This window comes from Chionomys nivalis, chromosome 2 (assembly GCF_950005125.1).
Source record: "Chionomys nivalis chromosome 2, mChiNiv1.1, whole genome shotgun sequence".
NCBI classification, from domain to species: domain Eukaryota; kingdom Metazoa; phylum Chordata; class Mammalia; order Rodentia; family Cricetidae; genus Chionomys; species Chionomys nivalis.
This window is the reverse complement of record NC_080087.1, coordinates 79,094,943-79,113,928: the sequence shown is the minus strand read 5'-3', so window position 1 is coordinate 79,113,928 and position 18,986 is coordinate 79,094,943. Positions and strand designations below refer to the sequence as shown.

The following is an 18,986-nucleotide window of genomic DNA, read 5'->3' as shown; positions in this document are numbered from 1 at the left end:
TACAGGGTCCACAGCCAAGCAGAAATGCTGGTTTCAGGTCTCCACCAGCAGCCTACGTGGCCCCATTCAACACTGTGATAGGCAGCCAGCAGGGTGGAGTTTCCAGTTAAGTCCCAGCCTAACTTCTCCATGCCCTGCAGTGCCTTCAGCAATAGGGTCTTGTACGTTCAGATGCCTCTGTTGTACTCTCCCTCATAGCTACGATAAAATCCTTCTCCTCAACCATAGTGGACTGGTCACGTCCTTATTTTCTTCATGAGGTCTCTTGTTGCTTAGGTTCAATACGACATCCTCGGTGGTGCAGTGGCTCCCCCGTTTTTCCCACTCACAGAACTCTTCCCCAACCCCTATGTTCTCACTCTTTGAGTGGACGGCTTGTCTGGCCATACCCTGCAGCTGTAGCTGTTGAAGGGACTCTGGTAGGCCTGAGCATGACAAACATGGCTCTGGCAGGCCTTGCCCTTGCCTCATTCCCTCTGCCTTGCTAAAAACCATTGGATTACACTCTTAATGCTAGCCACCAAGGTCTGTCCCCTTATCCGGCCAGTTCCTCCTCCTGAGGCTGACAACCAAGACCCAGCTATTGAAGTATTAAATAAAGGTCAGCAATTAAAAGCCCCCTTTGGCTGCCCTAATTAACATGCCCAATCAAAATTAAACACCTTATCCTAACATGGGGCTTTCTCTTCTATCTTTACAAACTACCTTTTGCCTATGGGCCACGTCTGTCTCCTCTCCATCCAGAGGCGGTCCTTTGTCTTCTTCCTCCCTTGTTTCTTTCCCCTTCTCCCTCTTCCTCTGTCTTCTGTCTTTATCTCTCATTCCCTGCCCTCTGTCCCTCCGGGACAAATAAACCTCCTCTGTTCTGAGAACGTGGTCTTGCGGTGTCTTGCGCCGATACTGATCCTTTCGCTGATGCCGTCCATGACCTGGATTCGGTCTCCAGGACACCACATTGGCTCAGTTCTCGCACATTGGGACCTTCACTGACAGTCTTCTCCACCCAAGAGCCACCAATTGGTGAGTTTCCCGCTACACTCCCTACATTCTCTCCAGTCAGTGCGGTTAGCAAGCTTTGCTTACACGTTTGGAGACTGCCCCTCCCCCACTGAAAATCCTGTTGACAGGGTCTAGATTTCCACAAGGGACAACTGTGTCCTTTCTCTTGGTGATGGACTCTGGATGACGACCCCCTTTTCCCGGAGATCTCCTTATCACCTCTGGAGATACATGGAAACACCCCCTCTCTCCGTGTCTGCTGGTGGGAATAGCTTCCACCACCTGGAAAATGCATACTTGATATTAACGATGCACTTTGGCACCAAACAATAACTCAGAATGTGTCTCTGCTTTCTCTTTTGTCTGCTCCATGCCCTCCGTGTGATTCTTACACTCTCTGAGTTTCTCTATACGCCACTGTTCCGTGCACATTGTTTCATGTCCTATTTAAGCCTCTGCGCACTGCAGGAATACTGACTGCCCGGCACTCTGTGCCCACTAGCTGCTGCACCTGCGCCTTGGCATGACCAGGAGTTACAATGAAATCCTGCTGTGCACCTATTCTGCCAGCACAGCCCTGCCCCATGCAGCCAATCCTACAGGCCTGTACAGCCCAGGCTGCCTCTAGCCCCCCAGAACCCCTACTTCCACTGCAGCTGTGCAGCTAGCTACACACCCCCCCCTGCCACCACTGCACCAACGCCGCAGGCACAGATGCTGCACCCCTGCCACCACTGCACCAACGCCGCAGGCACAGATGCTGCACCCCTGCCACCACTGCACCAACGCCGCAGGCACAGATGCTGCACCCCTGCTCCTCAGGCCTGGGCTGCTCAGACCACTGCCACAGGCCACACCCCTAGTCGCTGCCACTCACTGCTGGCCAAAGGCAGCACAACCCCATTTTTCCTTCTGCTGTAAAGCCGTGAAAGACCCCCCCATACTTGAAAGACCCCCGTGCCCACATACTATGTTAAATTCTGCTAAAAATTTAGCTGGGCCCCCGGGCTCAGCCGATGCTAAAACTGGATATCTATGGGTTGCAGACTCACTGACTAGGCTAAGGAGAGGGATACTTCACCCCCCAAGACATCCTATCTAAATTGCCAACTTGCTACAGGGTGTTTTATCTGTCTTTATGGTTTTTCGGGGAAATTCGAGAACAGACATGGGGCCATTCCCAGGATGAGCTAAGCCCACCAATTTGAGAGCCAATGAAATGCTTGTACTATACTACCCTCTTATGTAATCATTTTTCCCTATAAATATGGCTGTTTGAATTTGCCCGGGGTGGGCAGTTGGCGTAAGCTACTGTTGCACCCTCAGGCGCCTGTGTAATAAAGACACCTCTTGCTGATTACATCTGTTGGCCTGAATTATTGAGACTGTGGGATTTCTCCCACCACCCTTGCAAACGAGGGTTTTTCATCTTGGAGGTCCCAGCGAGATGGATTTTTTTGGGGAGCCCCCCCTCAATAATTCAGATAACCATCAGGAGGTAAGCTGGCCGGCCGTTGTGTGTTTCGTTGTGTGGTTATGTGTTTCCGTCCGCCAGTCCGTCCGTTTGAAGTCGTTTGTACGTACAAACGCTCCGTAGGCTAAGTGAAGGAGGGAGCTGACGGGTTCCGTACTCCTCACTAGCCACCTGGCAGACGTGCCAGGGATTCCGGGGGCCCGATTTTTCGGGGTCCAATTTGTATCTGAGGGTGATCAGGCCACCCTGTTGGAGGATCGGAGACACTTCGCCGCTGCGCCTCCGTCTGAACTTGGCTTTACGCCGGTCTGTTGCTGCGCAGCTTCTGGCCTGCTGTCTGTGCTGTCTTTGTTAACTTTGTTTTATGTTTCGTGTTTTTAATTTTATGTTATGTCTTTTGCACTCGAGTTTAAGTCTGATACCATGGGACAATATGTAACCACCTCTGTGACCCTAACTCTAAAAAAAGGCTGCAGACCCAGCTGTGAAAATCCGAAAGAAACGCGGTAGTCTGCCCCTACCCACGCCTCTCTAGGCTGTACCTTCCTGGGGCTGTACTGCTGAACCGTCCTGCTTGCAGTTGCGATTACTGGAGAGTGCAGGTCTCTGGGGGAGGGAGCGGCCAGAGCAATCTTCGCCACAGGGCATGATGTGGCAGGGCACCCTGGCCACTGTCAGATTAGGGGGCAGCCGTGATCCCCGCTGTGGGGACTCTCCCAGCAGCCGCCATCACCATGGGCGAAAAGGCAGGCCCGGAGGGATTCACCACAGGTTCCAGCTGTGGGAGCTCACTAACGGGAGAGCCCTCTTAGCTGGAAAAAGCTAGCATTTACCGATGTCACCTCAGCCAAGCCTAGTGCTCTTCCAATCCTTGGGCTTAGTATGAGGGCTCAAGAGTCGCCTCTCTAGTGAACAATGTGGCATACCTGAGAAACTGAGTTGAGGCTTCCAGATGGCCGACCAATCCTGACCTGATAAGTGCCCTAGAATGGATTCCTCATGGGGCCTCTGGAATTCCATTCAGAGAAAAGCTACTAGGTTGCTGTGAGTACTGAAATGGAGTTACGGGAAGCTTGTGCTGTACATCTAGGAACTCACTGTGGACGGCTGAGGCTAGAGCCAGGTCCTGGGGGTCTCCTTTTCAAAGAGAAGGCTTGTTTTCCCTGGAAATTAAGGTGCTAGGGACTAAGTGGCAGCCCCCCTTCTGCAAATACCATGTTAAGCTTCATGCCAAAGATCTGTGGCCCTTGCCCAGGGGAGGTAGCTGGTGCTAGCACCAGGGCCAAGGAACTAAGGCCTCCTGTGGAGACACACATGCCAGCCGGGGTCCAAGCTGGTGCTAATTCCTCCCCACAGGACCCAGTAACCCTGGGAACCTGCAGTAGGCTGTTTTTCTGGGGTCAGATACCCTGTTAGATTACTTGCTTGCTGAGCTACCAGGGTTGCTATTTTAAATAGACCATATTTTATGTTAAAACCAAATAGATCCAAAAAAAAATAAATGAGGACAGTGTTTAAAAATAAAGTATCATGTACTGAGACCATGAGCTGGTAATGTAGCTATCTTCAAGATGGAGATGAATGCAACGGTATTCACAAACATTCAAAAGTGAGGCAAGAGATTGGGGTTAACAGTTGTGCCTGGTCATAGCTTATCATTACAATCTTGTCTAAAAATGACTTTCATTAAATAAGATGGCAGCTAGGGTTATCATCAAAGATACTATATAAATATAACTTAAAAAATGTGTGCTAAAAAATAAACTACAGATTGATAGTTTCTATATTTCTTACTATGCAGTGTATGCAAAATAAATAAATAAATAAATAAATAAATAAATAAATAAATAAATTCCCAGCTCTGTTTAGATGGGTACAGGACTACACTGTCTTCAAGAACTATTGCCATGTAAACAGCCCAGCTGAGCTTCTAAGTCAGCTCATGTTTAGATATAAATTTGACAGCTTGCAATGCTTATGATAAGATGGGGGTTCTGAGGTGCCCCACATGGCAAAGATCAACTAAAGCCTCTCACCCCACTACATCCACAATGATGATGTTGCTAAATGATGAATGGCTCTTTTGATTCTTTATAATGTTTATGGCTATTTAAAAACATGATGATTTTCATTTATTATTGATATAAAAGAGGTACATTTTGGGTTGTTTTCAGGTTCTGTCTATGATAAAATAATTCTGCTATGTAAAATAGGCCCAAAAGGGATATTGCTAAGTTTAAGGTAATATGTTACCTAATTCTAAAAATCCACCATACTAATGTTCAAAGTAGCTGTATCAGTTTGCATTTTTATGAGCAACGGAGGATTTTTATCCCACATTTCCTTAAACATAAATTGTCAAATAATGTTTTTAATTTGGTCATTTTTACAGGGATAAGATAAAAATTTAAAATTGTTTAATTTACATTTTTCTTATGATTAAGGATGTTATATTTAAGCAAATTTTAAATATTTTTCAGTCATTCTAAGTTCGTTTGTTGAGAGTTTACAGTTTTGGTCCGTAACATAATTTTATTAAAATATTTGTTTTTATGACGATTAAGTTTTAAGTTCTTTATATGGTTTTAAATTAATTAATAAAGATACCTTCTTATTCTACAGGCTGGTATTATGTTCTGTTAATTATATCCGTTGTTATACAAAGTTTTCCAGTTCTAGAGATCTTATGCATTGATTGTTTATCTCTAAGTGTCTATGCCACTGAGGCTATGTTTAAAAATGTATTTAAAACTTTTTTTATAAGGTTCAATGTTGTTGGTTTTATGTTAAGGTCTTTTGATTTGTTTGGATTTTAGTTTTGTGCATAAGAGATAAATATGGATCTATCTTCATTCTTCTACATGATGATGTCTAATTAATCCTTAAAGGGAGAAACTGACAGTCAAAATGCCGGGCTCATGGCAAATCTCAGGGGCAAGGCACCTCACTAATTCGGCCAAGGTAAGAGAGGTTCTCCAGGGGTCAGTTAGAATCTGTGTTCCTTAAATGTTTAATGGAGGTTTACAGGCATTTTTACCCAACCTCTAAAGGTCAACAGGTAGTGGTAGCCATGGCCTTCATAGGACAGTCAACATCAGATATAAGGAGAAAAGTTACAACAGGTAGATAGGCTGCAAGATGATAGCTTGCGGAATTTGGGGAGACAGAGAAAGAAAAAGGCGTAAAGCAAAAAAAAAAAAAAAAAAAAGGCAGGACTCAGATAGATAAGGAGCTTGGGCAACAGAAGATCAAAGACAAATAAAGATGGACAGAGACACCCTCTTGGACAAAGGCCAATGTGCTTATGACAAGAAAAAGGACATTAAATACCTTTATAGATTTTCTAAGGGACACAAGAACTGAGCACTCTTTAAAAATGGTTAAAACAGCCATTGAACAAACTGGACACTTTACGAACTATAAATTTAAAAAAGGACAAATAAATGACTCGTTCCTCCCTGGTCACCCCTGAATGTATGATCAAAGTCTTTTGCTGACCAAACGAGGGACTTTCGCCTTCCCTGTTGTTCTCAGTTCTGCAGGAGATGCAGGCTGCTTATCTGCCTCTGCCACGCCCTCCTCACTGAGGATGACCACCTCCCCCTGCCATCACCTTTGGAGAAATCCTTTCCTCCTAGCAACTGCCTTGGTGCTGTGCTTGCCCTAAAGCCCGCATGAGCCCTGGCCGCTCACCCTGCAGTCTCACTCCCCTGACCCATGTCAGACTGTGATAGAGCGCTCACGATGCTACTGCAGGTGCCCTCCTGCACCGGGCTGCTGCTCCTGTGCCCTGCTCACGTCGATGGACTACAGACCCTACCAGCATCTGCAGAAAGGACATGCAGCTGGCAGAACCACAGGCTGAGCTGTGCCAGGCAGAGCCGGAAATGATGGCAAAGCTTGCCTGGGGCACAAGGCTGGGGTCCTAACCAAGCAGGTATACAAAACTGAAGATAAGCGGAAGGCGGGGGCAGCAATGGCAGACAAAAAGCAAATGATCTGGGCCAATAGCCTCCCTGAAGGGATGTCAGCCCTCCCAGAAAGCTGAACTTATGACTTTGATACAAGCTCTACATGGCAGAGGATAAAGATAGCCATCATACATTGACCAGGACTGAGATAACCAATGTAATGGCTAAAAAGATCATAAAATTCCTCCCCAGGTTTGGGATGCCCGAGGTAATCATGTCAGATAACAGACCTGCCTTTGTTGCCCAGGTAAGTCATTGGGGATCAATTGAAAATTGTGCTTACCTACCCCAAAACTCAGGTCAGATAGATAGGATAAAAAATTCTAAAAAAAAATTTTTTTACAAATTGACATAATTGGCCCTGGAGACAGGCAAATAAAAAATGACTGCACAGACCTCCCTCCCCTGTTCGGTTCTGGGTTTAAAACACCCCGGGGCCACATGGATTAACCCCTTTTGAGATCCTGTACGGAGGTCCTCCTCCAGCCATAACTTTTTTATTTTGATATTGCTGATCCACCTCCCCTACCCTGCAGGCTCACTTGCAGTCCCTCCAGTTGGTGCAGCAAGAAATCTGAAAGCCCCTGGCAGCTGCTTACTAGGACTCAGATCGGGCTCCTGTGGTCCCTCACCCTTTCAAGATAGGTGACAGCATTTGGGTCCGGAGACATCAGACAAAAACTTCGGAACCACGGTGGAGAAGTTCATACACTACTCCTCACGACCCCAACTGCCCTAGAGGTGGACGGAATCACTGCCTGGATCCACGCATCACACTCAAAGCAGCCCAGCCAGAACACCTCATCGACAATCAGGACCTGGAGTCACCATGGAGGCTCCAGCGCACTCAAAACCCATTAAAGATAAGACTTGTCAGGGCCTAATATTAATCACGACCCTGGCCCTCCTTGTCCTAGATGCCAGGGTCTCAGGGAGCCCTCACATACCCAAACAACTTACTTGGCAGGTATTCTCCCAATGGGGGATATAGTCTGGTCTGTCACTCGCCTTTACCCTCCTGGTGCCTGGTGGCCCAATCTTAGCCCTGATTTTTGCCAGCTGGCTACAGCACTTGGGACTTAAGACATAGCTGCTTTTAAACATGATCAGCTAACACTTAATATGGAACCAACCTCAGGAGGCAATGGGGTAGAAGGCTGTTCCAGTCTTATTAGGTAGTGTCTTCTTGCTCCACTTGATTTTTATGTCTGCCCCCTGGATGGAAAAAATCAGGCTACTGCCCACCCATGTGGAGGCCTTGGGAAATATTTTTACATTACCTGGGGATGCGAAACCACAGGTGATGCATATTGAAACCCATCCTTCTCCTGGGATAAGATTATAGTCCACCATGGTTAAAAAAAAGCCCCCCCCCTTAAAAAATACTAAAAACAGGGGACTACAGGCATGAAACAGGTAAATGGTCCTACACCACGGGATACTGTCTACCCCTTAATATTTCTTTTACCCCTCAAGGAAAGCAGGATTATCAAAGCTGGTTTAATTGATCGCCCTGGTTTACAACCCTAATCTCCACAATCACGGGTCCTATAATTATTTTGATGCTCATACTCACCTTTGGGCCCTGTATCCTTAACAGGCTAGTCCAATTTGTTAAGGACAGGTTAACGGTTATCCAGACCATGGTCCTCACTCAGCAATACCATGCACTTAGGCAAATGGACCCTGAGGCCAGCCAGACCCCAGAGCAAGATGAATGGATATAAGATTCTATCCATAATAAAACCCAAGGGAGGAATGAAAGATCCCCCCCCATACTTGAAAGACCCCCGTGCCCACATACTATGTTAAATTCTGCTAAAAATTTAGCTGGGCCCCCGGGCTCAGCCGATGCTAAAACTGGATATCTGTGGGTTGCAGACTCACTGACTAGGCTAAGGAGAGGGATACTCCACCCCCCAAGACATCCTATCTAAATTGCCAACTTGCTACAGGGTGTTTTATCTGTCTTTATGGTTTTTCAGGGAAATTCGAGAACAGACATGGGGCCATTCCCAGGATGAGCTAAGCCCACCAATTTGAGAGCCAATGAAATGCTTGTACTATACTACCCTCTTATGTAATTCCCTATAAATATGGCTGTTTGAATTTGCCCGGGGTGGGCAGTTGGCGTAAGCTACTGTTGCACCCTCAGGTGCCTGTGTAATAAAGACACCTCTTGCTGATTACATCTGTTGGCCTAAATTATTGAGACTGTGGGATTTCTCCCACCACCCTTAAAAACGAGGGTTTTTCAGCCGGATGGCTGGCCTCTCCAGATTCCCTCTCCTAGGCACCTCCTAGTCCTCCAGCCCACTTTCCCTGGCCCAGTTCAGCCCAGCCAGGCAGGAAGGAGTCAATGCTCATGAGCACAGAACTCTAGGAGGCCCCCGTTCAACTGTCCATCTTTGCATTTTCCCTTCCCAGCAACCAAAATCCTAAACAAACTCACACCTTTCCTCCTCCTAGGAAGTACAGCTTCCTTAGGCCTGTGTCTGGGCTACTGCAACTCCCAAACCCAGCCTCTCCATCCCACATGCCAGCCCAACCCCCACCCATCTCATCCCTGCCTCCCACCCCCATCTCCCCTGCCACCAAAAGACTCCTTCCCTTCCTGAAAACTAATTCCCTCCCCCCTATTTTCCTAACTTAATCCTTACCTGTCCTGACATTTCTTTAAGTTTAAACTGAGCCACACAAAAATCTGATATTCTTTTTTTTTTTTTTTTTTTTATTTTCGAGACAGGGTTTCTCCGTAGCTTTTTGGTTCCTGTCCTGGAACTAGCTCTTGTAGACCAGGCTGGCCTCGAACTCCCAGAGATCCGCCTGCCTCTGCCTCCCAAGTACTGGGATTAAAGGAGTGCGCCACCACCGCCCGGCAAAAATCTAATATTCTGTAATCGTAAAGTTTATAGTGTTTATGGTTTATTTTGATGTTAAAGGATCTCCAATCAAATCTTTAACTCAAATTTTAAGGCTCAAACTTAAACTGTTAAAGATAATTAAGATACGTAAGTTAATAGTCACCTTATGAATAATCAAATTCTTTAATATGTCCAGAACTATACTTATTATCATGATTAATTACAGGAATAAGCTTTATTTGGCCTCCTATATGTGTCTTCATGGCTAAGCCTGTAATCAGGTAGCTTAATAAATACCTGGTCCTCAAATTTCTCAAACATCTGCTGAATATGGCATTTAAAATGAAAAACTTTCCACAATAAACAGACATCCCCTCCTAACAAGAAAGTTAAAGACAAATGGGACTCTGCATAGACAATGCCATCTGCACTGTGGTAATGCTCCTCATCAGACTGACCTGTCATTATCAGTAAAGACGATAATCTTGCCGACATGACAGCCCATCAAGCTCCCTTTCATCCCTTACCACTCACTCCAGGCTACCCTACTACATAACCCAGATAACAACATCCCTAACCCTCCTTCAAGGCAGGACACTCTCCAAACCCCGCTTGGTGTATCCATCCTTTCCCTCTGATGCCTGTTCCATCAAACTCACCTATTCCCCGCTGCCAACAATTCCCAAACAAAACAGATCTCACCTCTCTTCTACAGTCCCACTTTTCCTCTGTCCAAATGATTCTCTCACATCCACTACCAACTTCCTCCCCCAACCTGTCCAGATGTCTCAAATATCAAACACTCTGAACAAATACCACACTCCCGATTACAAGACACAGGCCAAGCTATCTCCTCTCTGACACACACACACACACACACACACACACACACACACACACACACAGCCAAACACTCATTTGGGGCAAGGTCACCCAACAAATTCTTTCCTCAACGTCACAGATCCCTCCTTCATTGCACCCCACTGCTTCCTCTCTGCCTCTCCTCTAAGCCCTTCTTTGGCCACATTGCCCCTGTTACCCTAGTTGCCAATGTCCCACCCCCACTGCTGACTGTAGCCTTGACCATCCAAGTCCCCCTTCGGAAATGAAAGCGAAGTTCTCTCAACCTTTACAGGCTGTTTCTGTCATCATTTGCTAAGAGCCTCCCCAGTCACCCATGTTCCCCAAATATCTCAATTTCAGAAACCACCTGAACCCCACAGAAAGACTATTTTGCTGCAATGGAAACCCCTCAAAATGTTTTCTCCCCAGCACAGCCAGACCCCACTTTCAGATGACAATTTTTCCCTGACTAACCTTATATCACCAATCTAAATGGTCAATGGCTCCACTCAAGAACTCTTGAACAGACTCCAGACTCCTGCCAACCTACAGCCTAAGCTTTCCTGCCTATTCCTAGGGTTGGGATTCTTCTTCCCAACAATAAGGACCATAGACCTAGGGGTTTCAACTGTACATCCAAGATAGCTTCCCTAGACTCCTTAACTTTACCTCTGTCCATAGTCCATCTGCCCCAACAAATCAATTCCAGCCCCAGCAACAGCTGTTTCTTGGAATGTACATCCTGGTCCAGCCTCACAGACTACACTTCCCAATAGTACAACTGGTGAAGCATCCTGCTTTTCCCAGCCTTGACCAGCAACTCAGCTTCCTTGGGTCCCTAATGTCATCAGAAAGCACCCACAGAGAGAGTGCCCAATACCCAATAACCCGATAATAAAACAAAAATGTGGCATGTCCACCAACAGATGAAGAAAGCATGGTGTGTGTGGTGCAATACTAAGTGGCCATGATCAACAAAATCCTCCCGTTCTCGGGACCCTGTGAAAAGCCCAGTCAGCCAGAGTCAGAAAGATAAACGGCACAGGTTGGGAATATAGACAGAAGGGACCTGAAAGGAGAGGACTGAGAGAAGGTGGAAGGGGAACAGAAGGCATAAATGTGAACAAGGGGCCGGGGCTCATTTTCAGTTACACAAGAGAGTCATCTTTGGTAAAAAGACTTTACCTCAAAATATAATAATCGCCTGAAGTACATTACATGATCTTAGGAGAAACTTGCAACGAAACTAATTAATATGTTACTATTTCAAAGGAAAGTGCGGGTCAGAAAGTAACTTAGCAGGTGGAACCCCCTGTCCATGAGCCTGAAATCCCGAGTTTAATTCCTGGGACTACAGGTAGAAAGAAACTGACCCCAAAAATTGCCCCCTGTCATGTGTACCTTGACATATGATTGTCCACACATATGCACACAAGATATACTAAAACGTAATAAAAGAACTGACAATTGTGTATAATCTGAGTGGTCATCCGCACAGCACTGACGAGGGTAAACATCCGTTACAGCAGTCGGTGCTGTCACCTGCTCGCTGCTTATGGGTACAATTTAGAAACATTTCAAGTGACAGAACAAAAGACCTTTCACCACGCAGTCTTCCAGGATACCATGTGACCCTGCAATTGGCAGATGACCTCAGCAGCAACCGCCACGGACACCACCGACCGTTGCCCAACTTTACCTTTCTACGCATGCGTGCATCATGAAGAGGCCAGTAATTGGCATCTCTGGGACCAATGAGATGCAGCGATTCTCCAGGTTTATCCAATGTTTTCAAAGGATTCTCATAAGCCAATGAGACTTCGAGTGTATTATCTGACCCTGAAGTTGCTTCATTCAGGGACCCTGAGAGGGGACAGACACGAGACTGGAACGCATCGGGGAGCGCCTTCCAAGCCCAAGATCTGGTGAGGGCATTGTGGAGCCAGAAAGATTCTGCTGCTTAAAAAGAAAAGGAACAGTGAGGGACCAGATCTCTGAGACCTGGGGAAAGAAGCCAGTGAAGAAGAGCAGGGGAAAGAAGGGGACAGGGGTCAGCGGTGGGATTGAGTCTGAGGGAGGAGGCTGGCCTGGACTCTTGAGTCCCAGGGAGGGGGTCTAGATACGTAGGCCTGAGTTTGATAAACAGGGACAGAATCTTGGGTCTGAGGGAGAACTGGTCCTGGGTTCCGGAATCTGAAGGAAGGGGGCTTTGCTCTTAGGAGGCTGGGATTGTTCTCTGGTTCTGGATTCTCGAGTCTCAGTTCTGGACTTTGTGTCAAGGAAAGCGTCTGGATACTAGATGGCCACCGTGGCTGCAGGAGGAGGCCGCTGTGGCTATTCCTTCATGCGGGGAACTGGGTTCTGTACACTTAGGCCTGAAGCTTGTCCATCAGAACCCTGGGTCCTGTGAGGTGGGAGGAGCACAAACCAGATTCCACATTCCTAGGATGGACAAACCAGGGCCCTCAGAATCCGAGGTCTGGGGGAGCTAGATGCTGAGAGCTGGGACTCTGAGACCTGGAGAAGGTTCTGCCTGGCACCTGAAGTCCTGAGGCTTAAAGCAGAGGGCTCCCCGACCCGGTATCCTGCATCTGGACACTGAAGGAACAGAGCTGCTGGGTTCTTGGTGTAGGGAATCCGTGGCTGAGTCTAAGAATTGCAACCAGAGAACATGAGTCCCAGGACATTGTAACTTCCAAGCAACTCAGGACGGACTGGCTTCACTTTCTTGTGTCCCCTAAAGTTGGCATTAGCCAGAAACCATGGATTAATCTCTGTCTGTGTGGCTGAATTGTCTCCTGTTCTCCATCAGTTCCCAGGTCCTGATCAGCTCTTCCCAGCCTCAGAGAAGTCATGGCAGCCTGCAGCATCCAGTACTTATGGCTCCTCTTCGTGCTGGGCTTCACCCCCTTCTCAGGTGAGGATGCAGAGGAAGAGCAATGGGCACACCTTCATTTGAGAGTCTTCACTGAGAATCTCTTAACAGACTGGGGGAGGAGGAGAATGTGTGCAAAGACCCCGAGGAGGACTACGTGTGAGACACCCCTTACTCTACTGAACCACTTTGGTCACCCAAAACCTGCCCAGATTTTCAGAGAGAAGTCAAACCTTATGTGTCCCTTGGTCCTTTGTCAATAATGGGAGCCACCATAGTGTTCCCCTGCCACCTGCTCCTTGCCTTGGCCTGCGTAGTTCTGTCACCCGAGGATGCGGTTCTCTCTCCCTTTGTTCTATGACACTGTGTGCTGTCCCCTAGCCTGGAGGACTGTCTATGTGCCACAGTGACTGAGAGTGGTGGGTGCACGGACAGTAGGAAGGACGAGTCACATGGGCCCTCTGGGCCAGGCTAAGACTTCGGAAGGTTTTCGATGTGTTCTCATTTTTCTAATTATGTATAGGGGAGTGTCTGTCTGTCCCTCTGTCTGCCAGCCTGTCCATCTGCTTGCCTGCCTGCAAGGAGGGTATGTGTTCCTAAGTGCTGGACACTAAACTCGGTACTTCCAAGGGAGCAAGTGCTCTTAACCCCTGAGCCATCTCTAGAACCCTTTAAGAAGTCAGATTTATTCTGGAGGAGATAGGGGCCTATCAGAATTTTCTGTCTTCTCAGGGCTTCTTAGAGTTTCTCAGAACCCTGACATGATTACCTCATCCATTAACAGGACCCCAATGCTGGGTGGTGAAGAAGGTGGGGGAGAAGTAAAAAGGGGATCAGAGAGACCCAGGACAGGCAGGCAAAGGCCCTGGCATCTTGCAGCTGGGGGGCAGCATTAGAGGCAGCCACAGTGCTCAGGTGCTGCAGTTGCTGTGCAGCAGAAGCCACAGGGTTTCCTAGAGAATGCAGCAGGGGCTGGAGGGAAAACATGGATGAGAATTTGGGCAGCTCTGCCTCTTGTGCCCCAGGGGAAGGAGCCACCTTTGAGCAGGATGGGGAGGATGTGGTGGGATGGAGCAGAGAGTGCAGATCTGGTTGCAGGAGCGGGGCAGCTGAGCTGCACATTCTCCCCTGGGAAATGAGGAGATGGCCAGCGCCGCACTGGGGGCCATCAAGAGGATGCGCTTGTGAACACCCAGTCCCAGATCCCAGAATTTCTGCATCCTGGGGCACATGAGGTCTTGCCATGATTACGTGAGGTCGTCAGGGAAGGTCAAGCTCAAGGTCCTCTAACTGGACTGCTGTGTTCAACCCTGATCTAAGGAAACTGAAAGCCAAAATTCCGAGTCTAGCTCTGCCACCTCCTGCCTGGATGACTCTGGACAAATCCCCAACACTTCCTGCCTCTGCTTCCCTCCCTTGAGAATGCTGCCACCTGCTGTGGAGCTGTGGTGAGGAAGTGAGGCAGTCCTGTCAACAGTGAAGACAGGAGCTGGCTCTGCAGTCCCAGTGCCCCAGAGGTAGAGGCTGGAGGACTGCCAGAGGGAGGCCAGCCTGGACCACAGAGCTAGAGCCTGTCTCAGACACACACACACACACACACACGCACAGGCACAGGCACATGCACACACACACAGTGGATGCAGTGGGCTCATCTGTGCAGTCATTTCTGTATCCAGGCACCGAGCAGGCCCAGTGCTCACTAGAGGTCAACCTAGTGATCTCTCTGGAATCTAGGGCTTCTCAGTCCAAAGAGATCTATTAGCTGGTGAGGTGGCTCAGGAAATAGGTGCTTGCTATGCAAACATAAAAACCTAAGTCCAATTCCTAGCACCCTTGGAGAAAGACACACACACACACACACACACGGAGACAGACAGACAGACAGACAAACAGACAGACAGACAGACAAAGAGAGCTATGGTGGAACATGCTTGTAATCCCAGCCCTGGCAAAGCAGCGATGGGCAGACCCCACAACTTGCTGCCCAGTCCTGCTAGCCTACTTGGCTTTACTTCAAGAGCTTCAGACCACTGAGCCACCCTGTCTGGAAAAACAAGTCAAGGGTAGCTGAGGTGGCTCATTAGGTTAAAGCACCTGAATTCACTGCCTGGTCCCATGTGGTGGAGGGAGAGAACTAACTCCCGAAGTTGTGGCACATACAGAAACCCACATATGCACACACGCAAACACACACACACACACACGTACGTGCACACACACACACGCACGCGCGCACATATGTAATAAAAATATATAAATAAGAAAGGAGAAGCTTGACTGGAGAGATGAAATCAGTGACTGAAAGTACATGCTGCAGGAAGCAAGATGTGTAACTCACTCAAGATGGCAGCTGGGGTTTCCTCTGGCTTCCACATGCACGCATACACACATGAACAGGAATACACACATGTGTGCACACACAAACACACACAAAAGGTAAAGGTAGCTTGAGACCACCTTCCATGAAACCCCATGGGGAGTATAGAATGGAGGAGCAAGTCTTCCTCAGGAGGCTTTGAGAGGAGCAGGTGCTCAGGGAGGAACAGGGTGAACAGAGATACAGGCTTGGGGACTGTGACTTCTGAGTCCCTTAATCCAGACGGGGATGTCACAGCCAGGGCATGGGAAGTATGACTTGGAGCATGATGGCCGCTCTTAGCCCGGAAGCTGAGGGGCAGACGTGGTGACTCCCTGACTCTCACTAATCCTGACGGTTTTCCTCTCCACAGGTGCTCTGACATGTTACAAGGGGGTCATGTTGAAGCTTGGCACTGGCTTTGCTAAGGAAGCTGTCGAGTGGTCTGCTCTGTCGACCAAAGTGTGTGAACCTAAGGAGTTATGTCAGGAGACGCTCCTCCTCATAGACGTAGGTATGTGGGATGAGACGAGGACCACACTCCTGCACCAGGCCAGCACAGCCCTACCCTGGGTTCTGTGTCCTGCAGTTCCTGCCCACTTCCTCCTCTTTCTGGGCTTGCCTTGCTGGGTGGTGGTGTAAGGTAGCCCCAAGGCCAGAGATGAGAACAGTGTTGGAACAACAGAAGGGGCCCTGATGACCTCCATCATTTGAAGCATTCTCGGGCTGGGTGTGGCTCAGTTGGTTCAATGTCTGTTTACCATGCCAAAAGCCCTGAGTTTGATCCATAGCACTAGGTAAACTGGGCACACCTGTAATCCCAGTGCTGGGAAAGAGGAGTCCGTGAAATTGAGATTTAGTGCCATCCACACCTATATAGTGAATTCAAGACCAGGGTGGGCTGAGACTCTCCAAGAGAGAGCAAGAGAGAGAGTGAAGCAAAGAGCTAGAGAAACTGAGAGAGGAAGGGAGGGGGAGAGAGGGGGAAGGAAGGGGGTAGAAGAGATGGTGAGCACAGTGAGGCTGCAGCCTGTGGGAGGGGCTCAGGGAGACTGTGGAGACAGTGTGCAGCAAGGTCTGCAAGAGGGCGGTGCAGAAGGATCCAGGCTTGAGCTTCAGGCTTTGACTGACACAGAACATGCTGAATTGTGTCCTTCCTGTGACTGGGAGCTTCAAGGGACCCAAGAACTGGGCTCCCAGACCTTGTCACCCTCCTCTTCCCAGCCCAGCTTTCACTCTCTTATACTCACAGGACCAAGGACACTCCTACTAGGGAGCAAAGGTTGCTCTGGGCGTGGGGCAGAGGACAACAGTGGTATCTCCATATACTCCAGCCCCCCTGGAATGCTGGTAGCTTCCTACACACGCTTCTGTTCCTCCAACCTGTGCAATGAAGCCAGCAGCAGCAGTGTCCTACTGAGCTCCCTCCCTCGTCCAAGTATGGGACCCAGACATTTGGGGGTTAAGCTGGTGGCTGGCGTTGAGAGCATGCAGTGTGCCCCAACCTTTCTCTCTGTCCTCAGATGTCCCTCCCCCTGGAGACCTGCAGTGTCCGGTGTGTGTAGAGTTGTCTGGATCCTGCTTTCAGAACACCAACTTTGTCACCTGCCCTCAGGGGACCACTCGCTGTTATAAAGGGGACCTTGTGCTCCAGGGAGGTGAGTGTGGGAAGGAAAGAGCCAGGGCTCCAGGGTTTGAGGATGGAGGGTTGTATCAAGATGAGGCTACCTCAGATGGAAGGAGGCTGGGCCTGGACCCCTGGGTCTGAGGGAGAAGAGCTGGGCCTGTGATGGAGAAAGGTCATTGGCTAATAAAGAAACTGCCTTGGCCCATCTGATAGGGCAGAATTTAGATAGGCGGAGTAAACGGAACAGAATACTGGGAGGAAGAGGAAGTGAGCTCAGATGTAGGGCAGCTCCTCTCAGAGCCAGAAGCGATGAAGCAAGCCGCCAGGTCAGACATGCTAAATCTTTTTTGGTCAGACTGATGCTACACAGATTATTAGAGATGGGTTGATCAGGATATGAGAATTAGCCAGTAAGGGCTAGAGCTAATGGGCCAAGCAGTGTTTAAAAGAATACAGTTTTTGTGTAATTATTTCTGGTGTAAAGCTATCCGTGTGGGAGCCAGGCAGGACGAAAAGCAGGCCCGCAGCTCCTACTACAGGCCTGGACTCACTATGCTAAAGGTTGGCCCTTTAGCCCTGTCAGGGAGTGGAACTGGGACCTGGAGCCCTGGGTGGGGGAAGGGAGGCAGGTGTTAGATTCAAGGTTTGGGGGAGAAGGATGGGTCTGGGATTCCTGGGTCAGAGTTTCCCAGCATTGCTGGACTGTGGCACCCCTGACTGATCCTCACCCTCCAGGTGGAGTGTCTTCCACACTGAGCCTTCAGGGATGCATGTCCTCACCTGCCAAAACCTTACTGGGTGGCTCTAAAACAATCGGGATCTTCTCCACAAAAGAACTCTCTGAGGATGAAAATGATCAAAAGCCTCTGGATGGAGGTGTCTCGGCCTCTTCCCTGGCTTGGGTGTTAGGGCTGGGGCTCTTCTTAGCCCTTTGTTTGTAGGGCTTTGTCCTCTCTGCTGAACCCATTTCCCTGCAATCCTTAATCCCTGTTGGCCACCCATACCCAGCCCTCCTCTGACATCATAACCTAAGACCTTACACTTGGAACCTTCTGCCCATGCTGTCCCGATCCCTCACCTCTCATCACTGATACTGATATATGGGAGCCACTGATCTCACCCTGTGCCAATGGACACCCACATATTGGCCATACATGTGGAATAATAAAGTTGCTGTTGTTTCTCCAAATACTGGGTTTCTCTTTATGCAAGCAGATGACGGCAGGCAGTGGGATCATGAGAGACCTGCTGCCAAGGCCAGCCTTCCTGTGTCTGCCCACAGAGCCCTCAGGGTGCTGCCACCTAAAATGCTGGGCCTCACTGTGACCTGGGAGGGGCCAGGAGCACAGCAAAGGGCTTTCACCTCTCCTGAGTAGCTCGGTAAGAGGCTCTGAGTGATACAAGTTGGGGTTATTGACACGGGAGGAGAGAATAAGGCTTGATACAGTTTCTTAGGGCCATTACCAGGTAATTGCTGCTATTGTAGGCTTGAAAGGGTAAGGATCAGGGAACACACACACCATACACACACCACACACACACCATATCCACACAACATCTACACACACCATACACAGACATACCATACACATATACACCACATCCACACAACACAGACACATCACATGCACCATACATACACCACACGCACATACCGCATACATGCAACATACAGACATACAACATACCACATTGACACAACTACACACACATCCATACACCATACACACACAATGTACACACACACAACATTCACACATCCACCCACACCACATCCACCATACACACCACATCCATACAACACACACGCAGTCACTCAAACACAGGTGTTACATTTTCATGCCAGACTGAAACTCACATTTCAGAGTTTCAGGCTCTGTGAGAGAGGAGTGGTATTGCGGGAGAATTGTCTGTCTTCTGTCAATCATGTTTTAAATAAACTCTGATTGGCCAGGCAGGAAGTATAGGTGGGTCAAC

The 18,986-nt window shown here is 48.6% G+C and overlaps 1 protein-coding gene across 1 annotated transcript; it reads left to right on the top strand.

The window, feature by feature from the left end:
- The first annotated feature begins 2,302 nt into the window (after positions 1-2,302).
- LOC130869920 (CD177 antigen-like) lies at positions 2,303-18,127 on the top strand. Its single transcript, XM_057762411.1, has 7 exons — positions 2,303-2,497; positions 5,362-5,434; positions 12,964-13,068; positions 15,756-15,896; positions 16,635-16,820; positions 16,906-17,040; positions 17,745-18,127. The coding sequence occupies exons 3-7, from the start codon at positions 13,005-13,007 to the stop codon at positions 17,948-17,950; spliced, it is 732 nt and encodes a 243-aa protein (XP_057618394.1). The 5' UTR covers positions 2,303-2,497; positions 5,362-5,434; positions 12,964-13,004; the 3' UTR covers positions 17,951-18,127.
- The last annotated feature ends 859 nt before the right edge of the window (positions 18,128-18,986 follow it).